General features: G+C 50.3%; 9 protein-coding genes across 9 annotated transcripts; 4 read left to right on the forward strand and 5 right to left on the reverse strand.

The window, feature by feature from the left end:
- Positions 1-1,270: 1,270 nt before the first annotated feature.
- Positions 1,271-2,599, reverse strand: PC9H_010634 (uncharacterized protein; the record flags this gene model as incomplete). The annotated part of the gene is made up of 6 exons (XM_036780127.1): positions 1,271-1,319; positions 1,377-1,674; positions 1,726-1,894; positions 1,950-2,281; positions 2,345-2,461; positions 2,530-2,599. 6 exons carry the CDS (start codon positions 2,597-2,599, stop codon positions 1,271-1,273), a joined length of 1,035 nt encoding a protein of 344 aa, XP_036627510.1.
- Positions 2,600-2,934: 335 nt separating this feature from the next.
- On the forward strand, positions 2,935-6,188 carry PC9H_010635 (uncharacterized protein; the record flags this gene model as incomplete). Its single annotated transcript, XM_036780128.1, has 10 exons — positions 2,935-3,631; positions 3,681-3,766; positions 3,817-3,930; positions 3,980-4,208; positions 4,261-4,680; positions 4,768-4,842; positions 4,935-5,091; positions 5,153-5,256; positions 5,311-5,519; positions 5,601-6,188. The coding sequence occupies 10 exons, from the start codon at positions 2,935-2,937 to the stop codon at positions 6,186-6,188; spliced, it is 2,679 nt and encodes an 892-aa protein (XP_036627511.1).
- Positions 6,189-8,330: 2,142 nt separating this feature from the next.
- Positions 8,331-9,496, forward strand: PC9H_010636 (uncharacterized protein; the record flags this gene model as incomplete). Its single annotated transcript, XM_036780129.1, has 7 exons — positions 8,331-8,484; positions 8,541-8,642; positions 8,704-8,803; positions 8,867-8,890; positions 8,945-9,041; positions 9,099-9,290; positions 9,347-9,496. The coding sequence occupies 7 exons, from the start codon at positions 8,331-8,333 to the stop codon at positions 9,494-9,496; spliced, it is 819 nt and encodes a 272-aa protein (XP_036627512.1).
- A 112-nt stretch (positions 9,497-9,608) lies between these two features.
- PC9H_010637 (uncharacterized protein) lies at positions 9,609-11,174 on the forward strand (the record flags this gene model as incomplete). Its single annotated transcript, XM_036780130.1, has 4 exons — positions 9,609-9,983; positions 10,035-10,106; positions 10,156-10,199; positions 10,247-11,174. The coding sequence occupies 4 exons, from the start codon at positions 9,609-9,611 to the stop codon at positions 11,172-11,174; spliced, it is 1,419 nt and encodes a 472-aa protein (XP_036627513.1).
- A 56-nt stretch (positions 11,175-11,230) lies between these two features.
- Positions 11,231-11,840, reverse strand: PC9H_010638 (uncharacterized protein; the record flags this gene model as incomplete). The annotated part of the gene is made up of 2 exons (XM_036780131.1): positions 11,231-11,538; positions 11,588-11,840. The coding sequence occupies 2 exons, from the start codon at positions 11,838-11,840 to the stop codon at positions 11,231-11,233; spliced, it is 561 nt and encodes a 186-aa protein (XP_036627514.1).
- A 364-nt stretch (positions 11,841-12,204) lies between these two features.
- PC9H_010639 (uncharacterized protein) lies at positions 12,205-13,862 on the forward strand (the record flags this gene model as incomplete). The annotated part of the gene is made up of 10 exons (XM_036780132.1): positions 12,205-12,485; positions 12,539-12,553; positions 12,601-12,615; positions 12,665-12,688; positions 12,744-13,047; positions 13,099-13,132; positions 13,192-13,220; positions 13,282-13,320; positions 13,391-13,598; positions 13,645-13,862. 10 exons carry the CDS (start codon positions 12,205-12,207, stop codon positions 13,860-13,862), a joined length of 1,167 nt encoding a protein of 388 aa, XP_036627515.1.
- Positions 13,863-14,380: 518 nt separating this feature from the next.
- Positions 14,381-15,291, reverse strand: PC9H_010640 (uncharacterized protein; the record flags this gene model as incomplete). Its single annotated transcript, XM_036780133.1, has 3 exons — positions 14,381-14,535; positions 14,654-14,821; positions 14,877-15,291. 3 exons carry the CDS (start codon positions 15,289-15,291, stop codon positions 14,381-14,383), a joined length of 738 nt encoding a protein of 245 aa, XP_036627516.1.
- Positions 15,292-17,493: 2,202 nt separating this feature from the next.
- Positions 17,494-19,049, reverse strand: PC9H_010641 (uncharacterized protein; the record flags this gene model as incomplete). The annotated part of the gene is made up of 7 exons (XM_036780134.1): positions 17,494-17,665; positions 17,774-17,864; positions 17,921-17,972; positions 18,058-18,234; positions 18,436-18,611; positions 18,756-18,942; positions 18,993-19,049. 7 exons carry the CDS (start codon positions 19,047-19,049, stop codon positions 17,494-17,496), a joined length of 912 nt encoding a protein of 303 aa, XP_036627517.1.
- Positions 19,050-20,108: 1,059 nt separating this feature from the next.
- On the reverse strand, positions 20,109-20,746 carry PC9H_010642 (uncharacterized protein; the record flags this gene model as incomplete). Its single annotated transcript, XM_036780135.1, has 3 exons — positions 20,109-20,185; positions 20,285-20,383; positions 20,437-20,746. 3 exons carry the CDS (start codon positions 20,744-20,746, stop codon positions 20,109-20,111), a joined length of 486 nt encoding a protein of 161 aa, XP_036627518.1.
- Between the last annotated feature and the right edge of the window lie 969 nt (positions 20,747-21,715).

Below are 21,715 nucleotides of genomic sequence, written 5' to 3' on the forward strand. Positions count from 1 at the left end.
CATCCAGAACTTATTACAATTGCAAAAGCACGACATCCACTCATTCATTTTTCCACATCCATCCTCTAGTACACATCTCTTTCGCTTTCACGAACTTGCCACCTATTGTCCACCTTACCATCTGATACCAGTTTCCAGCTTTCTTATAACTTGCTTGCATCATGAGATTATTCACTCGTAGTTTCTCTCGTACAATTTGCTTTCTGACAATCGCCAATTATTGAATGAAAATGGCAAGACTCGGAAACGTTATGGCATGTTTCTGGTATGTTTCCTTTTTCTAGCACCTCTAGCTCTGAGATACGAAGTACTGTAGTTGAGTAGTATTACATTTGTGTTTTTTGTTGCATTGTTGCGCGTCGTTATTTACGATTCTATGAAAGCAATTTGATTTATGCAATCTACCGTTTACTTTTTAATTTCTGGCGCGGTTTGTAAGCCTATAATCTTGCTATAATCTGCTAAGCCATCGCATCGAGAACACCAACTGGATTCGAGCCTGCCATCTACTGCACGAAAACCATGCTTACGAGGACTCGGATCAACCAGGCTTATACGTACCAGGAAGTAAGAAACCGCGTGTATAGGGACCAGCCGCCACGTTTAGTACCTCGTGGATGTAAATTAAGCGAGCAAGGCGAGGAGGGTCGAACCCTCGAACGACCTCTCATCCATATGGTGGAAAATGGACACCTCAAATCCCTCGTGGAGGATGCTTCAAAGCAGTGTGCAGTGTGTTGATGTCAAATTTTTTGGGTAGTCGACATCGATTAAGAACACGAAGAGAAACAAGTAGGAGAGAAAGAGGAGGTGAAATTCTTCTCAAAAATGAGCCGTTATCCACTCAATGCCAGGTCACATAGGAGGAAGACGTCTGCGTTGGGGGTTTATTCCCCGGACACGGTCGTGGATATCAACTTCATGCCAATCTTGTGTGTGCACCTTGTCTGTGTGTGCACCTTGTCTCGTTGATGCATCGCTACTAGCTAGCGCATGACGTTGTGAGCGTATGTCCAGCGCCTGGTAAACGAACAAACCTTGAGTGGCTCAAATCCGACGAGGTTGACACAACTTTCTGTAGGTTCGAGCAGCGACGAAGTGCAGTATACTTACACACAGATAGCATGAATTTGTGGTACACGATATACTAGTTGCGTCTAGGTATGAATATCCTATATCATACATAACGATTACCGAGCGGAACGCTCTATAGGTTGCTAGCTCGAGAAGACTAATAGTAGCAGAAGTAAACGAACCGTCCGTGCCAGGCTTAATATGATGTAGTCCGCTCGGATAAGTGCCTCATGAGCAGTTCGTATCTGTCCACAAATGCCTCGATTAATGTACATACCGACAGTATAAGTGTCAGCACTCACGTTAACATGGTTACTGCACTGTTCGGTACTGTCCTGATGAGATTTACACTGAGTCCTCGATACAACCCTGTCCAGCCTTCCTTCGTGATTATTTTCTGAGTAGTAGCGATGAACCCTCCTCGCGGATGCCTCTTGATCATACCATCTGAAGACATTTCATCGGCTATAGGTCGTTTCTGTGTTTGAAGCCTTGTTCGGACTACTTCGTGTGGATAGGTCGCGATAGATGCAGTCATCTTAGCAATGGCTGAGCATAGAAGAATAGTCTGACTAGATAAAGGTACGTCGGATACCCCCTCTGTAGGCCGTTGATTAGATCCGGAAAGGCTACGGAGCTCGAGTCACTTACGGGCCCACACCTTTAATTGCTCGTACAAGGGGAACTGCACAGCAACATGTGCGATCCCAAGCAAACTAGGAAGCAGGCCGCGGTAGAAGGCTCTGATGCCTTCCGTCCGATATATCGTAAGAGCCGCGTCGAGGGTGTGGCGATACCTCACCTCATCTCGAGTCTGGGTCTAACACAACGGCGTGAACAAAACGGCGAGGGTTTTACATACATGATTACCGCACCATAAACCTAGTCTTTATCACCCAGAGTGGGTTGGTACAGCATGTGCTTGCAGCTCCCGCGGTCATAGCTGATAAGATGTGTAATGACCAAGGGTGTTCGCGCATGACCGGTTGATACCCTTTAGCCTGTGCAGCCGGGTACAGGGTATCGGCGGGCTTCGAAGGACGCGACGGAGCCTGGAGCGCTAGTGGAGGTTCTCCGAAGTATGACTTTATCCCATCGTATACGGCAAAATATATTGCCCAAGTTGGAAGGTAGCCCAATACTGTCGGTCCTAGCCCGCGATAAAGCCCTCGTAGCCCATCATATCTGAGAATATTGCGAGCAGTATCTGTTTATTGAAATCCGATTAAATTTGGGGTGAAAGCGCAAGCTAGATAGACAGTAAATTGACCGTAGATTCCTTCGTACCCCTGTTGGCCCTGAATCTTTCGTTGAGCTTGGAGCTTGGTCTTGATAACGTCTAGTGGACATGTAGCTACGCTCGCGACCAGACCGCCCCCAGCGCCGGCTGCGGGGAGAAAAGAGGAAATCGGACCTGGTCAACGGGATTCGAGTCGTGTGGCCCGAATCGCTCACCGATCATGCTGTTGGCGGTCCATTTGGCTTTTACCTTGGATTTCGGTTGAGCACCAGCAGCAGATGGCATAGCTCAGCCCCGCGAGCGGCGAGCGGGGGATGCAGAGGCTGAAAATCCTTCGTTGTGGGTATAATGCAAAGCCAATGGGTCGCTTATGGGTGTGATGAAGAGTCCGTTGTTGGACGATCTGACTAAGTCCGGTTCTAGCCGACCGATTCCTGGCGCTTATGTGTCTAAGCGCCCGTCCTCTCTAGTGCTAGAGCTTGCATCTGAGTAAGACTGAGTCATATCATGTTAAATATTGTGTAGTCATTGCGGGCTGAAGCCTGCTATATCTATCTGCTCTATGGCTACTCAGCTAATTCTCAACCTTTTATGTACAGTTCAGGGGTAACTTAGGAGAGATGGCGTGGAATGCCGGGATGCCGGAAGTGGACGAATACCTTTATTGGGAAGCTAGACCTCCGCTCATTCCACGAAGCCGCGACACGATAATGGACCGTGGATACACCAACTTCCTGACGCATCTTCACGCTGGAGGCACGAAGATACCATTGCAGAAGATCCAGGCGACGTTGTCTCATTTTCTCGCTCACGCGTCGCCCTTGCCGACGCCCTTAGCTGGGACAGTGGTGTCGAGTCCGCTGTTTCTCGCGTTGTCATACCAGAGACTCCAAACGCTATCTACCGCCTTTCGTTACTCACTTCACCTTAAGTATCAGCTCATTGAAGCCGAACTGGAGGAGCGTCGATCTCAGAGTCTTGGATGGGGCTTACTTGCGAACGTCTTTTCACGTGGAGTCATTACACGGATACAACAATGGGTCGGTGCGATTCTCAAAGGTCTCCAAGGGGGGCACCCTATCCTGCGTCTGGCGTGCTGCTGCGGTATCCTGCTGGGGATGGAGGATCTCCGCGTAGTTGTTCCCAAGGAGGGGGACGACAACCACAGACGGATTACATTCGAAGGAAGTACGGCCAAGGGGAATGTCGAGGATGAAGCCGTAGTTGCGCTTGCCGAGTCCATGGACAGATACTCGTACCTCGAAGGAGACGCCGGCTGGGAGAAGGAATTCAGAAAGATGGTGGATGCTGAAGAAGGTACTTTTAGCGACTACATTATGTCTTTGCCATCTCACCCGGCCTCTAGTTGACGCCCTTTCCCTTTCTCTCATAATGATGTCCCAATGCGCGTCCCTCATCCCATCGGACAAACTTCGCGCGATCCCCTTGCAGGTACGCCGAAAGAACATTGAGATCTGGCTCGATACTGACGGCCCCATCAGACTCTTTCCCGCCTGCTTGCTTCTTCCATAGAAGCTACATTTCAGTCAGGAACATACTTGTCAAAGCTGGACGCATCTTGTACCTTGGCGCAGGACGGCACACTCTCAGTGTCGGTGCGTCTTGAAATTAGACCATGCTTCCATCCGCTCAATTCTCCCACAGGCGGCATTTAATGATAGTATCTTGGCCATGTCGGCATCCCCTCTGTTCGTGAATATCGGCCCTTTGTCTAGGCTAACAGCGCGTACAATATCTACTTTGATGAACGTGCAACCAAGGGAGGGATTGGTTGCTGCCGACGCTGTGTTAATTATTCTACAGAACGTCACTGACAGGGTGAAGAATGGGTGGGAGGAATCACTCCTAGGGGGTCTCACGAGTGACGAAATGAGTAAGTTCCCGTGGTCATCTATGCTGTAACGAAACCCAACACCGTCGTACAGCTCCGGAAATACAAGCGCTTTCTACGAATATCTGGACGACCTTCAAGACGATGCTGTTCTCTGTCGTTATGATCTCCAAAGAAGTTCTGCAAGAAGCCGTTTACGTGTCGCCTACTTCCTACCAGCCCTCCTTCGACGGTTCAAAGAATACGGCGCCATCGGATTTGGCACTACTGACGCTCCGGTCACTATACAACCTTTCTTTTATCATCTACGAATTCGGCGGGGTTGCTTCGCTCGTGTCAGCCGATCAGGGAGGCGGCTTTAAAGAGCTCAAAGAAACGTTCTATCTTGCCCTGGATAATCTGACTGGGCAACTCCTTCTCGACGCAGATGATCAACTCCCGGGTAGGCGTAGCCAAGTCGAAGCATGGACCCGGGAAATCTGTGCACAGATACGAACTACGATGCCCGTCCAAAGTAAGTCTGAACTTTTTATGTATTTTCTCCGCCAGAATGTGCAGGCATCTTCCGACACGTCCTGCCGGATTCTTTACCCCCATCCAGGTGTTCACGCTTCCTTCGAGTGTGGCACCTTGACACGTCTGCGGGATAACTCGAAGGAGATGGTTATCTCCACGGGTGAGCGCGCTGGACATGAGAATATTGATCCTCCATTTCATTACTCGAACCGCTGGTGGACATGATGATTAATCTCCTTGAACTTGAAATAGGTCCAAGAGCGATGGCCGGCCTGCACAATCTCCGTACTCAGGTCCTGGTCCATTGTCGCCGCGCCAAGACAGCCTTTGTACTGGCCACGATCGAGCAACTGATACCAGTCTTGAGCGCAGGTTCATTGCAAGATTGGGTGTTACCCATCTGCTTACCGTCAGTCGCGTTTAGTCACCGGTACTCGAGCCTAACTTACATGTAATTCACTCCACACTAGAATACTAGAAGATGACGAACATCGGGAAGCATACGAATCGGCACATTCCGTGCTGTTGGCTATATTCAGCTCTCGTGCACAGGATCTTCTGGCTACGCCCCACGGTATGTCGATATAGCTTAGTCCCTTCCCATCTCACTTCGGCTTATCTCTCCTAGACATCGACCCTTACCCGTCGGCGAACAGCCATGACATGTCGGAAAGACAATCTCAAAAGCTCGCAACTAATATAGATACCAACATTGCTGTCCGTCTGCTGCCGCTATACACCAGCTATCTGATCGAGGTAATACACGCCACAATCTGCGGACCATATGCTGATTTCCTCGCCCAAATAACCCCTTCGAATCTCCTTCCAAAATGTTGGGTATGTTCTCACTATCCATCTTTGCAAACTTCCGTGGCTTCGCCTGGGATTTCCAATTTCTCCCGGTTTATTTCTTTCTAGAGCTCTAGACAAGGGAAACTCAATGTCCATCAGCTTCGCTTGGCATTCTCCACTGTCGTAAGATTCGCCAGCGCCAGTGTCAAAGCGACTACTTCAGAAGAGCCGACGAGCACGGCTGAGAAATACGGCCTCACGTGGTACTGCATCGAGGCTCTACTCAACGCCATTCGGGATCTGAGTGAAGAACGCACGAGGTCACAGTCTCTGGGCGCGTATGACGACCACAGACATCGGCTACATTTGATGTTAATCTCGACTATTCCCTCCCTCCCTTTGGATCTGCTGCCCCGTGTCCTCGACGAAATCCGGGCTATAATTATTCAAGGCAGGAAACGTCACCTTGATTTAGGATCGACACCTGCTCGATTAGCTGACAGAGAGGCGAGACGCAAAGAGCTTAATCAGGCCTTGTTGAGCGAGATCCTGGAGGGTGTGGGCGATCTGGAAAAGGATTTTGTGATGAGATGGTGGTATGATAACCGGCACATCTTGGAAGATGATATCAGGCTCGGCGCTGATCATCAGCGTCTGGGAAGTGCTAGAAAAAAAGAGGTCAAGAATCCTGATGGTGCTCTATCTCGTTTGTAGAGTTCCGAGTGCTGTTCAATTTAAACTCTTTTTGACAATCAGGCATCTTCCAGAATTCCTCGTGGTCACTGGATAAAGGCGTACTTGGGGCGAGCGCAACTTTCGGATGAACTTGGGTAATGGCTAGACTAAACTCGATGGAATTAATTGTACGCCGCACATCTGGAGTCACTTGTAAGTGCACCTTGGACGTGTAAACCGGTGTCTATAACGAGTACAATCAGATACAAGCAGGTTACCGGACCGGCCAAACAAGAGATTACCGACTCGGCAAAGCCTGTCTTACCCCACTTGGTCAGTGCTATTTCCCTGTATTTCCGCGTAGGACCAATTCCATCACGAGGGTGCACCCACCCAGGGCTCGCGTCATCTTTCTACAACTTAATAAACCAAGGGGATGAGGCGTGTGTGTAAGCCCAGAAACACCGGCCATCAGCCCACGATCGTCCATCCCGGATCACGCTTGCAATCCCAACGAGAAGGCACCCACCCATAAATTGTCTCTGCAACCTTCTATCCCGTAAGGCCTGTAAATGGAGTAGGATGTTGCTTCGCATGTCCCTGTTCCTATAAGTAATATACACACCGCGCTTGCAAGGAACTGCCTTCTCTTTACCATCAGCCATGCTTTTCTCCGCTTCAACCGCACTTCCCGACGTTATTCCTGATAACCAAACCATCCCTCAATTTCTGTTGGATACGCAACACCGCCTCTGCCCTCGCCGTGGAGACTACCCATGTCTCATAGAGGAGTCATCAGGTCGCTCTATAACTTACACAGAGGTGAGTGAAACCAGTTTTTAGAGTGCCGTAAGGGTTCTGACATATTCCGCAGCTTCGCGAACGGACTTTTGCTCTCGCGAATGGACTACAGCAGAGATTTGCTTTTGGTGAGGTTTTATTTTTTGCAGTGTCGACGTTAGTTGATCTTTGAATCCATTATTGCAGGAGATAATGATATTGGTGAGAAGCGCTCGTAGAAAGTCAGCAGAATATTTCCTGACACCTTCTAGCGTTGATTTGCAGCCCAAATCATGTCGGTGGGCCAGGTTCTATTAGTCCGCCACATACTCTATCACTGACAGAACTGCCGTGTCAGACTACCCAACGACTATTTGGGCTATCCATAGATTGGGTGGAATTTTCACGTCCGTTGATTCATTGAGATTTGATTGCTATTGACAAGCAAATGCAGTGGCGCCAGTCCTAATTCTACACGAGAGGAAATCGTGTATCAGCTGAAGAAATCAGAAGCCTCCTTGATTTTTGTCCATTCCGACTCTCTCGACCTCGTTCTTGCCGCTGCCAAGACAATCCAATTTCCCGACGACAGGATAATTACGCTCGATGCGCCAATCCCAACAGGCTTCGTGTCACTCGCCGACTTAACAACAGAAGGCTCATCAGAGTGCTCCATGCCTTTCGTAGAACGAATCTTGTCGAAGGGGGAAGGCAAATCGAAAGTGGCCGTCTTGTGCTTTTCATCAGGCACGACAGGTCCACCGAAGGTGAATATACTCTAGGACGATGTCGAATTGCTGCTTGAGATATCGCTAGGCGGTTTCTATAACCCATTACGCGCTTATAGCAAACGTAATCCAAATGACGGTGCATAACATCAGCGGGGCGAGCGCATCTACTGGGAGTGGGTACAATCCTGGTGATATAAGTCTCATGAGTCTGTTGTTTCTCTGCCTCTAGTGGCTCAGCTGACCCTCTGATCAGTTTTACCTCTGAACCGTGGGTGCTATTTTTCTTTCCCAAAGGAACAAATAACCCAAGTCAACAATGCTAACAGACGTGGCTGGGCTAATTTGCAACGTAAGTTATCACTTCTTTCTTCGACTCTGAATAGGCACACATCGTTCCATAGCTCCACTTCCCGCTGTTCTCGGGGGTGAGTAGTTTCCTCTAGTTACTCGCTCTCTGCTCATTTCGTTCTAGATGACACTCGTTGTTGTTCAGAAATATAGCCTGCTTTCAATGATGGAGAGCATTGTCCGCTATGCAGTTAGCCATCTTCTGTAGGCTTAGCTTCACGCCATCTGAAGCCAGTCGGATTAACTTCATCTTCTAGTCTTGTGCCCCCTCAAGTTGTCGCTTTGACGAAGGCAAGCGACCGAGTCTGCCGAACAATAAATCATGTTTGACACCACATCTGATCAGGATCCAGCGGTCAGAAAGTATGACCTTCGCAGCGTTAGGCATGTCTTGTGTGGTGCCGCACCACTCTCCCCCGAAATGAGTTCGTTGCTGTTAGACCTCTTCCCGGAAGCGCAGGTGGGGCAAATATACGGTGATTTATTCTCCTTCCTTCTACTTCATACTTCTCTAACTCTGTTTGGACAATAGGATTGACGGAAACGGCTACCACAATATCTATGCTACCTGCCCGACAAGCTCGAGGTCCGCTTGGAAGTGTCGGGCAGCTTTTACCAGGTGTCCGCGCCAAAGGTTCGTTTTCCTCACCGTGTTCATACAGCCCTAATTTTTAATCGCGGCAAATTTCATATAGTTGTGAAAGACGACGGATCTTTGGCTGCCGCCGGTGAACCCGGCGAGCTTTACGTCTCTAGCCCTTCTCTTGCCTTGGGGTACCACAATGACGATGCCGCGTACGTCGTTCACTTTGTAGTACAAACTAGTGCTTGCTGTCGGCTCATCTAAAGTGCCGACAGGACTAGAGACGTCTTTATTAACGAGTACGTACACACATTTAAATTTCGCGATTGAACTCACTTAACCTTGGCGAATAGATGGGTCAAGACCGGCGACCAGGTCCTCATTTCCCCCGAAGGCGAATTATACATTCTCGACAGAATAAAAGAGATGATTAAAGTTAAGGCGTTTCAGGTCGGTGAATAGCAACTTCTTGATTCTAGTTGGTATTCATTCAGTTGTGGATGTTAGGTCGCGCCCGCTGAGCTAGAGGGATGTCTTCTAGAGCATCCGGATGTTCTTGATTGTGCTGTTGTAGGCACACCAGATGCCTACAGCGGGGAGGTGCCTTTTGCATACGTCGTGCTTACAGCCGATGCTCGCCAGCGGCTGAAAGAAGATGCATCTGAATTTGGGAGTAAAGTCAGGTCGTCTATTATGGCCGTAAGTGAGGAAGCGCTTCTCCATGAAGCTTGTTGCTAACCTTTTGTATGATTTAGCACGTAGCTGCCCGTAAAAGCCGCTACAAGCAGATTCGTTATGTAGAGTTCCTAGACGCTATACCCAAGACGCCCAGTGGAAAGATTCTGCGCCGGAAGCTAAGATCCAGGTTACACCGGTGCTTTCTACTACCGAACGCAAAATTGTAACCCGGTTTCTTGTAGCTTCATAGAGTGATATACCCTAGCCTATCTTATCTGATTATACTTTCTTCATGTACATTCTGTTATCTTATCTCGGAATTCTTTCCACCTTACGGCCATGTCAGGCGGTTCACCGAACATCGACGAGAATGAGCCCTCTGGGTCGTCAAGCTACATGCCGTCGCGACGGCGATCCAATGGCCATGACTCTCTGGTCAGCAATAAGCGTGCGAGATTAGACCATAATTCGGTGTCTCAGTTTGGTGTGACAAGTGGCACCATAGGCCAGGCTTTCGCCTCGTTCCTACCTGCTGCCTCTTCGTCTTCTCCTCAAATATCCGGGGACCGTTCGACGGTGAAACACGAGATGGACGACATTTCTGCGTCTCAGCGGCGGTTCAGCTTGCAACCGGAGAAGGAATACAAAAGGGATCCGATGTATTACATGGAGGACGGCAGCTGCATTTTGGCGGTGGAAGATACCTTGTTCAACGTGAGTGCTCGTTTGTGTACCTAATGCAAGGACCTGAAGACTACTTGACAGGTTCATCGGTCCATGCTGGCTAGAGACAATTCATCATTTGCGACGATGTTCACTTTGCCACAAGGAGACAATGTGACCGAAGGGCTATTCTGATGCAACTCCCATCGTGCTTGTCGGCGAGACGGTCCAAGAGTTCAGACACTTCTTATGGGTTCTATACGCTCTGTAAGGAGTTTTCGACTGCCCTAAACGCCACGCTTACTCCCGAGCAGACCACACGAACTTCGTATCGTGACATCCCCCGGAGCCGATCTCGATCAGCTAATCGCAATCGCTCGAGTTGCCAACAAATATTCATTCAAATCGATTGAGACCTGGTCATTAGACGTGATACAAGAATATGTCACCCGAAAGCCTTCGCCGATTCTGAATGCGATTCCAAACCCCAATTCATACATGTTCCTCCCACATTCAGCAGACTCTTCGACGCCTCACTCCCCTCTGACGGCTACCAACATAGAGTATACTGCCCAACTAACACGTCTAATCAAGCTAGCACAGCTGTGCTCTCACGAACGGCTGCTGAACACGATGATAACGCTATTGAAGCAGCTGATGAGTTCGTCGTTGCAGTATGCCTACCTTGCGATGACGCTCTCCGATGAGCTTGGCCTCAGAGCTTTGAAAGGTCCTGCGTATCTGGAGGTGATGAACAAGGCTGTCTTGGCGAACGAGATTGGGGTGGGGCTTCCATTGAGGCCCAAGTCGACAACCAACTCAAATTCAGACCTCTCTGAACCCTCGGAGGACGGGCATGTCAGCGGGGGTCAACTCGTTATCAGCTCGTCCCAACGGTTGAGGTTGCTATCTGGGTACTATCGCCTGTCTAGTCTATGGGAGGGGCTGCGCTCATGCCCACCCTCCTTCGATCACGCGTCGACTTGTGGGGCAACATGGCACCAACAAGGCTGTTCCCAGTCGTGGCTCGAATTCTGGAAAGAGAAGACGAGGACCGACGCTGTCTTGGCCATCAGTCTTGCAGATATTCTGGGTAGGCTGAGACAAGTGCAGAAGGAGTTTGACCGATGGGGGAGCGCCACATACATGCACCACGAATGCAGGATGACTGCGCGACGAAGTATACAGGACCTCATCAAGGGTGTCGAAGACGCACTGCCAGATTATTTCTCAGATTCATAGCATTGCCAACACGGAACCACTACGTACATTATTTAACAGACGTCCCCCCTCTTTATTTATTTACGCTTGACCCTACGAGCCATATTGTTATTGAGATTGTGTACGAACGACTGATGGGCTGCTTCCTCGCCGTCGAGTTGAGACTCTGTCGAAGATGTCATCCAAGGTCCCGGCGCGACATTTGCCATTTGATTCCCCAAAGACGTGTTCATCATATTCCGCATAATGGTGTCGATATTGGTAGAAGATGGAAGAGGTTCCAGTCCGACTCGTGAGCCACGGAGGATGGTCTGGTCCACTAGCTCGTTGTCGACGATCTCAGCGACCTTTCTTCGGAGGAATTCCATTGCTTTCTGGTGCCGCTCTTACAGCCAATAAGACAGGAATCACGAAAGCTGGTGGCTACGGCATACCATTCTTTTCTTCCTCTGTTTTGGGTTTTGGGATGAGGGGATCTTCTTCGGCGAGGATTTCTTCATGCCTTTGTCTGTGCAAGCCCAGTGATTCTTCGATTCTCCGTTCGAGTTCTGCGGGGGTCAAATCCTTGTCTGGATCCGGTAAGTCTGGCAGAAGCACCCTATCCGAGCCTACTGAGCTTGGAGGTGAGGGCGCGCGGATGACCGGGGGAGCATAGTCGGTAATAACACTGGAATTCGGGTTGGGCATATGAGGGAACGGGTGGCGGGCGCCTGATGGTGTATCTCAAAGGGCCGTGGCAACATGCACAAACAACGCGTCCTTCCTTCCAAGAACCGACCACCATGTGCAGGACGAAGCGCTGTGTCCACCCACATTTCGCCGACAATTGAGTAGCGATTTGCCGTCGGTGGCAGGTACACATGGGTCGTAGTCATACTTCAAAGAAGAAGGGTTCTATCCAGTCATGTGTTCGCGGCTGGGACGCCTGGCGGCAAGCCTGCTACTAGCACCAGCGGGCCGCCTCAAACGTCTGTAGCCTGGCCCGCTTCTTAAAATCAACACAGTGACGGTGAGTGGGGCCTGCAAGCACTGTACGCCTACGCCCATCATCATGCTCGTATTCAGCCTCTTCTCGCTGTACTACTTGCTCATTGGACTAGCGAGCGCCACGGTTCTTCCCGGCACGAACACTACTCTCGAAGCTCGCGCGGGGACATTTAGCAATCCCTTGAACCAAAACCGAGGCGCTGACCCATGCATGCGCTTCATCAATGGGAGGTATTTCCTGACTTCGACTCAGAATACCAATATTCAGATGAGGTCGGCCACGACGATCGAAAGTCTCAAGACCGCATCACCTTCTGTTATATTTAGCGACTCGACTAGTGGGAGGTATGTAGCTGCTATATGTCTCAAAGTCCATCCATACTAATGCGTAAGGTTAGGAACTTTGACTTCTGGTAATGTCGATCTCTGTCTTCCAAGAACGAGACTCACTGGAATACAGGGCTCCAGAATTTTGGTGAGCGCCTTAAATATCCCCATATTGTGGCTCATACTGAATCCCAAAGGTTCCTGAATGGTCGATGGTACATGTGAGTTGCAATGCCGGCTTGATGTTCATACCAACTTAGCGAACTCTCTTATTAGCTACTATGCTGTCGCTGGGAATGGCGATGACAACACTCATCGGCTTCATGTACTACAAGGCGGAACAGATGCGAACAATCCAATGAGCGGAAGTTATACCTACGTCAACTCGCTCATTCCATCGAACTTTAACGCTTGGGCCGTGGACGGCAGTATCCTTCAATTGGACAGCCGCCTCTATTTCATATTCTCGGGGAAGACCACGGCGGCCCAATGGACACAATGCACGTACATTGCCCCCATGAGCTCGCCGACGGCACTGAGCGGACCGGCGGTACAGATTAGCTGCCCCAATCTGTCTTGGGTACGTCTTCTGCCTTGTTCTATTTTCCACTCGAAGTTGACTGAAATTCAGGAAATCGCCGCAACGCCTGTACAAGAAGGCCCAGGTATGGAACCTTCGTATGCTCTATCTAGGGTCCCCCATTCATTCAATCTGTCATTTCAGAGGCCATCACCGTCGGAGGAGTCACGCACGTACGTGCATGTTCTCCCATCACAGTGCTATCCCAGGCGAGCTAACATTCTCATGCTACAGATCGTATACTCGGCTTCTCACTGCTCCACGGACGACTACGTGAGTCTACTCATCCCACTTTGCTCACATGTGTGCGCACTCCGGACTGCAACTAAATTGGATACATTAGCAACTGGGCATGTTGACCCTGAGAACTGGGGCTGATCCGTTAGTCGCCAGCAGCTGGACGAAGGTGAACTTCTGGGATCCTGCATCCGTCAGAATCGCTGATCGAAGTTCTTCACCTCCATCAACTTGCCCCTTCGCACAAATTCTCAGAACCCCAATCCCGTCTTTACACGCAACAACGCAGCGCAAGTGTACGGACCGGGACATCAGTAAGCCATCGCCCAGAACCATAGATCACACGCCAGCGCTGACCAGTGGCCATCTATGATCCTGATTCTCCTTCTCCCACCATGATCAGCTTTATGTTCCAGAAAGACAACCAGTGGATGTTCGCGTACCATGCGAAGTCCGCGCCTGGACAAGGTTGTGGTGATCTGAGAACCACCCGGGTGCAGCCGTTCCAGATTGTGGGAGGATCAACTCCATCCTTCCCCGCGGCTGTGGGCACGGGGGTAGCCGTGGCGGAACCTTGAATGTTCGAACGCTATTGCCGTAAGTAAGATTACTCCGTAGTACTCCTAACTAGGTTACCGGGGAAGGCGGCGTAAGGCGGCATGAAGCGATAAATCGATCTTGTGTTCAAGTTTGTATTAGAAGGCCGGGCTTCGCAAGGGCGGTCTTTGGCCCCCTTGCATGAGAGTATCTATCCCCGATCGTCCAATACATCGGCTAGGCTTGAGCCTATCATGAGGTATGTGTATGCAGAATGGTGACAGATATGTGGGACACTCCTTCGTAATTATGGATCAGAGTTCCCGGTTACTACCCATCCCTTGCGCTCCCCGGTGACTAAAGCTGGATGTTTGAATCCGCATGGAATTCCGCATTTGCGGAACTGTCGTCGCACATAGCACTTATATAAATATAGCAGAGAACGGCTACAACGTCCATCTACTAGTGATTTGCCCTCGCGTCGCCCAATAAGCATGGTGTTAGGTGCCCTTTGACGGCCTCTTTGGCAGACAAATATAGCAACAATGTCCCAGACAGCTTACATACTATGGAGACATACCATGGAGTGATCAATTGGTGTGTAGATAATGCTAAATGTAACTGCCTCAAGACTGTCCGGCTCGTTCTGATTGAACTTGCAAGGCATGGCAATGCTTCTTTGACTTTTTGTGACGGCTGAGGTCTCCTTTCGCCCTGAACAGCAAACCACAAACATCACAGCCGAACGGACGTACACCCATGTGAGAGAGAATATGATCTTCAAAGACAACGGATCGTCAATTACGACGACAGATATGAGGAAGAAACCTACAATTGCGGTTCTTCTTTGTCGTAAAGCTGTTTGGGCAGTGAGGGCAGGCGAACGGAGCTTGTCCTCGACGCTTCTTCTTTGCCGCATCTATGGTGGCTTGTGAGGCTACCACTGGTCTCACAACGGGTCCCTGAGTGGACGATAACTCGTTGTTTTCAATCGAAAATGCTACGATGCTGTGTAAGAGTTATCCTGACATTAAAGGGAGGTCATCGTATCGTACCTGAGGGATCTCGGATGGAGATTACGCGAGCTTCAGTGTCTTGATCGTAATATAAACTATGCGCGACTACAATTTCAAGGTTGCGTAAGAAAACGACTGTTTGCTTAGTTATTGGGAAGATGGGACCATATGACGCACCACGATCCGCTTCCGAAGCTTCACTTGGGATACCTGAGTTGCAGATCCCTGGGTTCGTCGGCTGTGGCGCGCGTGCTTGATAGAAATTGGAGCCAAAAAGAGGTACGTTCGGGTAATCGGAAGGTAGTCGGTTGTGTGCATGGCCGTTGACGTTGATCGCGGCGCTCTGATAGGGAGGCCCCGCTCCAGAGTTTGGGGAATCTGGGTCGGTGGCGGGGAGACTCCAGCGAGGCCAATCACTTTGCGCCGAGTTGTCCGCCGCAGAAAGCGAAAACATAGTTCCTGGGAGTACGCGATGGAAAAAGACGATGGAACAACCGAGTGGTCGCCATGATTGTCGAGTCACTTGTGGTTTTATATCCACGCAGAAAGGCTGTAGGAGACCGTCGAGTGGAACCGAGCGCAGGAGCCTCAGAAAAATCCTTGCTCCGATGCGATCTAACCAATGGATTTGAGTAGCTTACGACTTGCTCTTTCTATCCTTATTCAGGCACGATTCCATGATGAGGGTTGTCGTAGCCCGTAGACGCCTATGATAGCAGCGTGAAAACAGGTATTCCGAAGTAGAAGCTTTGGTGAGCTTCATTGGGCTGTAACCGGCTCTGTGCATTGCAGTCTAACGTCGGACTGTGTAGTGAGATTGAAACCCCCACCAACATGGGTGGCTGATCGGGGTCCGTGAGTGAGTTGGGTCTCAGAAAACATCGTTATTCATACTCGGCATTCTGATGTTGATCTACACGCCTGGACGACTGGACGAGGGCTTTCCATGCACTAGCTTCGGCGTGATACGCGATGGATCGGCGGGCGAGCTTGGGGATTCGACTCTGATTTACTACAATTGCCCCGCACCTCCTGAACACGAATTCCGGAAGCTTTGACTGGGTTCTTCGAGGATTTGGAGTGTTAGCCAAATCTACAGCTGCGTCGACAACCAGGACATTGCAGCTCTTTGTGTAAATAACTACACAGCCCATCAGTAATGCTTCTGGCTTTGTGAGGTGATTACTTACCGATTTTGGGCTGAGTTTGTGGTTTGAGTGCATCCGAGATCAGGAGGTGTGTTAAGCTTGGATGTGATTAATTGATTCCTCGTAGCATAGAGCGGAATGCACCCGAAATCAGCGCGGTGCATGGAGATAGAAGCATATTCAGAGCGCTCGCCGTGTTATCCTAGTAGGGCTCCAGTGGTAATACACCCTGGTCGGTTTACTGTCAGCGTTACATAGTGAATGATCAATTCCTCGCCGAGTTGAAAGGAACGCGCCAGACATCGGGGCCTGTCACCCAATGTGAGCTTCGAAGTATCCCCAGTCGCCCAACTCAGCTTTGCGTTTATGTATATTTCGCGGGGAATGACTCCGGGTAAGTATGAGAGAGTCATGTGCATGATGATTGAAACTTTTTGGAACGCGATTGCAGTAGGCGCCCAAATTGTATGTCAAGTTTCTTGGCGGCTCCGACTCGTACATGATCCACATGCGCGCGAACTTCGAGGCCACGTTCGATGCAAACCGCAAACGATAGCACAAGGCAAGATGTCAATGCTGCATACCGGCGGTTGTTTCTGGACTACCAACCAGTGCGTTGCCAGGCCGGACTACGCCCAAACGTGAGCGTGAACGTGAGCGTGATGAAGACTCTTCGGGGAAGCAAAACGTGTTTCGAAATTGCAGATCAGCGTTGAGGAAGTTGGTCCTATCCTAGCTGGAAGTTACTGTTCAGATGCAGCAATCCAAACATTGAAAAACACCAAACGGTGGGAAGATGCTATGTACATGGCATACCGCATACCGAGATATTTGACGCTCGTCCATTCGTTACTATAACACTGGCCAAAGAGTGGGGTAGATTTCATTGCTGCGTCTCATGCAGAGCACGCTGATGGTCCGGGTGCGCACGATGGACGATCCATTCCTCTGCGTCACATTGGCGTCTTCTCTCGCATCCATGTGTTGTGCATAATGCATAATTCTTCACGATTCCGCCAATAACCTAAGCACCCCCCATCCCACGATCTCCTCACTGGGACAGAATTCCCGGCCATGGGAAGCGAGTCGGCCAAGTTTGGTGATTTGCTGATTCATTATAGGTTCGGATAGCTACTTGGTAACTCGTCAGGTGGCTCCTTGCCTTCTGGAGGGTCAAGGGCTCTCTATAGCCCTCGTGCACCGTGGATTTGATTCGAAAGTGGTTACTTGGAGAAGCCGTGACGCTCGGGAACGAGAATGCCCTCATATGAATGAAAATTGTGCTCATATGCCTGTGCTGCGCAAAGGAGTTTTCCCAGTCGCGGGACGTCTGCACCGTCCTAGGCATCTACCATCAAGACGACGCCGTCTGGTTTGGAACCATCAACATTAAGTTTAGCCCCATCCACACAGGCAGATTCGGCTCCGTCCGATCATGATCCAGAGCTTGTATGACTGACTGTAGATGATCAGTACATGTCATGATGGTTATTCTACACACTGCACCATTACACGATGACCGTGCCGCCGTCTGCAGGCTCCTGCGCCGATAGCAAGCCGTCAAGTTCCTTCACCCTTCTTTCCCAATTGCCCACCTCCGCCAGTCTGGCCTCCAGCGAGATAACCTCACGCTCCGCCGCTCCCACACGCGAGAGGGTCCAACGGGCGGACCATCGCCAACTAGGGTCAGCAAGAATTTCATCAGCGAAGGTCTATGATTCCGGAGAGACATCTGCGTTGGATTATAAATTATAAGATGTAAGAACGACGGGTGGAAGAGGAGTGTACCTGAGAGATATGGTGATCAGGGTGATACCAAGTGACTTTGCACGTTCATACATCCGGCCCCCAGCGTCGCTGGACGCAGCGCTTGTGCACTCTGCAAGAAACTCGTCAGCTCGAGCACCCGAGTATATGGAAGGAAAGGGTACACACCGTCCAGTACGGCAAACTTAGGGCGATGATAGAGCAGCCTAGCCATACCCATCTCCACGGCCAGCCAGCCACAGAGTTCCAAAGCCAGATCAGAACAGGCAGCCTACCCGTTATTAATATTTCTCGCCCCTTAACACATCCCTCCACTCTTTCCTCGTTGTCCACCCGCCCTCTCTCTCCGGTAAATAAGCCAGATCCACCATCTCTAAGATCCTCACCAACTCATCCGGCGTCTTGCCTGATTCCAGAAACTCAGCGTAAGAATGCGGGTAAATAACTTGATCCAGCAAGCTCTCCGCGACCATATACGCTCTCTGGGACGACAAATAGGCCCTTACGCCCCTTGTCCGACGGCCTGTTGGTCTGTGAGTTGAATCCTCGGGGAGGCCAGAGACCCAGGAGGACGCGAGCCACAGAAGACTTGCCGACGCCGTTGCTACCGGTGATCATGAAATGCTCGCCTTCTTTCAAGACCAGTGAGCCGGCATTCCATTCCGCACGAATGGTGGTCTTACTTTCCGTTGAACTTCTACCTGCAACGGCATCGTCAGGTTTCTTTTCTCTCTAGTAGCTGCGCCGGCCTGGACACCCAGCGAGCGCTTCGTACGCGCGAACAGCAACGGCACAGCTATGGGCCCATACCCAGCAGCAGACCGCATATATGTGGTGGCATAGTATTCATATATCATACCTTATAGGTGGAGTTGACGTGCTTGATCAATCGCAGATAGGCCCGGCTGAGGATCTCCTTCTCGTGTGCACCGCCGTTATAGAGCCTAGGCGCATAGGTTAATAATGTCGGCTGGAACATGGAACAAGCAACTCACACGAGCACGGTACTCCCCTTCAAGCCGCGCCTCGACCTCGCAAACGCAGGAGCCACCCCCCGTAGAGTAGAGACCGTCGCATAGTAGGTTCCGAACAGCAGTAATGTACCGCATACCGCGTATACCCAGCGTACGTGATAGCTGTGAGGTGAAGAGGAGGATATCGAGGGAGGGTTTCGCGACATTGGAGTCCTGCTATAAGGAGCGTTGATATCTACGAGTCTATATGGATCAAGCATGCGAACTAGAGCTCTAGAGGCCTGCCAGAGCGTCTGCCCGCGCGTCGACGTCGCGGGTGACATATTGGGCGATGCCGTCCAAGTCAGAGCGGTAGTAACGGAGGTCGGGCGCCGAAGAGAGGTATAAACCGTTGATGTATCTCGACAACCGCGTCCGTAGACTTAGCGATAGCTTGGCTTAAAGATGCCGAATCTGACACCATAGTCAGAAACTATGTTTCCTCGTAATGTAGGGCTCACCATAGAATTGATAGAATTGCGAGTAGGAACCATGAACCCAATCCCTTTAAAAAACCTCCAAGTTTGGCGTCTGCGCGAACCAAATCACGGACGACGATTCCGTCCAACCTGGCCACGCCAACGCTAAGCACAGTTCGGAGAATCAGGAAGAGCGACGTCCGTGGGTTGAACTCGTTAACCCAAAGTAGTCTCACGCGTCACAGCATGAACACACAGACGTAGAGCTCGAAAACTCGGCGTTCTCAATTGTCAGCCTGCACAGTGCAGACCGTCCATGGCAATTCCACGATTCGCGAACGCTTTCGTCGAAACGGGGGCGCTGGCACGCTCGGATCTCCGCAACATCCCTATTTCTAGTGCTACTGACCTATGAACACAAGCCCAGCGTATTTCCTCCCGCAGTTGTGTTGTGTTGTGAGAGTCGAGTTCGGTAGTGCGCACGCGCCGCCTCCGCGTCACCTCCGCGTCACTTCCGGTCGGTTCGTCACGTGCACGTTCGGTTTCCTCCTCCTTCCTACTACTTCGTCTTTTGGTGGACACATCTTCGCAGTCCTCGCTTTCATTCACGCCGCGAACTTCCCTTCGCACCTACAATAGTAACCGTTCACTAGATCTTCCGTGCCTCAACATCGACCGAATGGCCCAACCTGGAGAGTCTGCGCCGGATGAGTCTGGCTGTCAGATACAAGCTGTGATTCCTTTTCATTGGCTTCGATATTCGTACATGAGGGCCGGGACAGATGGTCCAGGGATTAATGGGTGCGCAGGCAAGCCAAGTAAAGACTCGGGAACAAGATACGAAGATGGAGACGGAATAGTAGGGCATATCAACGAAGAGGGTTTGACAAACTTCTCTACATTGATCACGTCGATCATCAATATTCAATCGTGTTCCCCATCGCCCTCTTCCCTCCTCTTCCTGTCGTCCCTGTCCTTCGCTCGGCTTGCGCATCCCCAATCTAAAGATGATACATACAGGCCCCATCGAGATTCGAGAATAGAGTACACAGAGAAATGACGAGTGTTCGCACTGCTCCCGCTCCCTGGCCTCGACTAACGTCGAAGCAGCATCAACACCGCCGCTATGCCCGCCACGCCGAATGCAAGCCCGAGCGCCGCGCTGTCCACTGCGATCAGCAGCGGTGGCGGCGGAGCGTCTGTGCACGCGGTGTGAGCACGGTATGCAGGATGTCAGGGAGTGCAAACGTACATGATGGTGGGTCGAAATAGTTTTCGTTGCGCCGCCCGCCTATGCACCCATTGTGGATGGCGCCGCCGTAGTGGTCACCGTATGTGACGTTGAGGGTGGTGATGTTGATGGTCTGGGCGCTCGTGGACGCGCGGTGGGGGGGAACGGTGGTAGAGCCATCCGAGTCGCGGGGCAACTTGGATTTGAGTGGCAACGGCGACAAGGAAGAACTGGCGGCGGTGGGCAAAGTTGATGAGACTGGTGGTGCGAGGGGCAGTCCAAGAGGAGGGCTCAGAGGAAGCTGTGCATGGGCGGTGCTGAAATCAGCCATGATGCATGGCCTCGTTAGTCATTGGCGTGTTAAAAAGGTATGGTATGGAAGGTATGCGTTAGTTACAGTCGAGGACAATCAAACACATCAAATAAATATTGACCATTAATTTTACCCCCGGAATTGTTTTAGAATGATAATAGGCATCTATTAGAATATATCCCGCGTGGTCCGAGTGAATTCTATCGAGCCGTTCATTGGCCGAAAAACAGTGAACTCTCAAAAATTTGGCCACACGCAAAAAAAAAGATGGGTGAAATTTGAATAAGCCATTTTATAGTACTCCTCAAGCTAGACATTTTACAATATAAATAATTGATATCTAACGAGCGGGTGAGGCAGAAAACAATTAACAAACTTGCTCACGTGAGATAAGGACCCCTGGGCGTCCCCTCTTGGCGCTATCACGTTATCGGCGCAGCTGTGTCATCCCCACCGTTGGATATCATCATATCAATGAAACGATGTGGAAGGCCTCCAAGGCCTCGAAGAATGATATAACCGGCCTCTACATTACACCGCAACTCACAAAGTTTTAAATATGACATATAGTATGTAAATACTGGGTCCCAGTCATCGCGGTTGGCGCGACTAGCGATAGAATCTTTAGTTCATCATTAAATTGACTCAAAAGTTGCTCAAAAGGGTAGTATATGTTTCAAAAAATTCCCAAAAAAAATTGGCCACATTAAATACTCGTGGGAAAAACTTCGGACATCGTTTTTTGAGCTCTTTCAGGTTGTCTGGTCCTGAATCTGAACTCGGTTTGGTCCCAAAATTTCTCAATCTGTCTCGATCATATTTGATGTGTTTGATTGTCCTCGACTGTAGGTGCAAAGCCAGTGGGAACCGAAACACATCAAACATCGGCATTACTATCACGTGTACTATAGTGCAAACAGACATAGATTTGCAAAAGTATTTTTAGGTTCTTGCAGATTCAATATTTCACCTTCGGACATACATAGC

This window comes from Pleurotus ostreatus (assembly GCF_014466165.1).
Source record: "Pleurotus ostreatus strain PC9 chromosome Unknown scaffold_8, whole genome shotgun sequence".
In the NCBI taxonomy this organism is placed as follows: Eukaryota; Fungi; Basidiomycota; class Agaricomycetes; order Agaricales; family Pleurotaceae; genus Pleurotus; species Pleurotus ostreatus.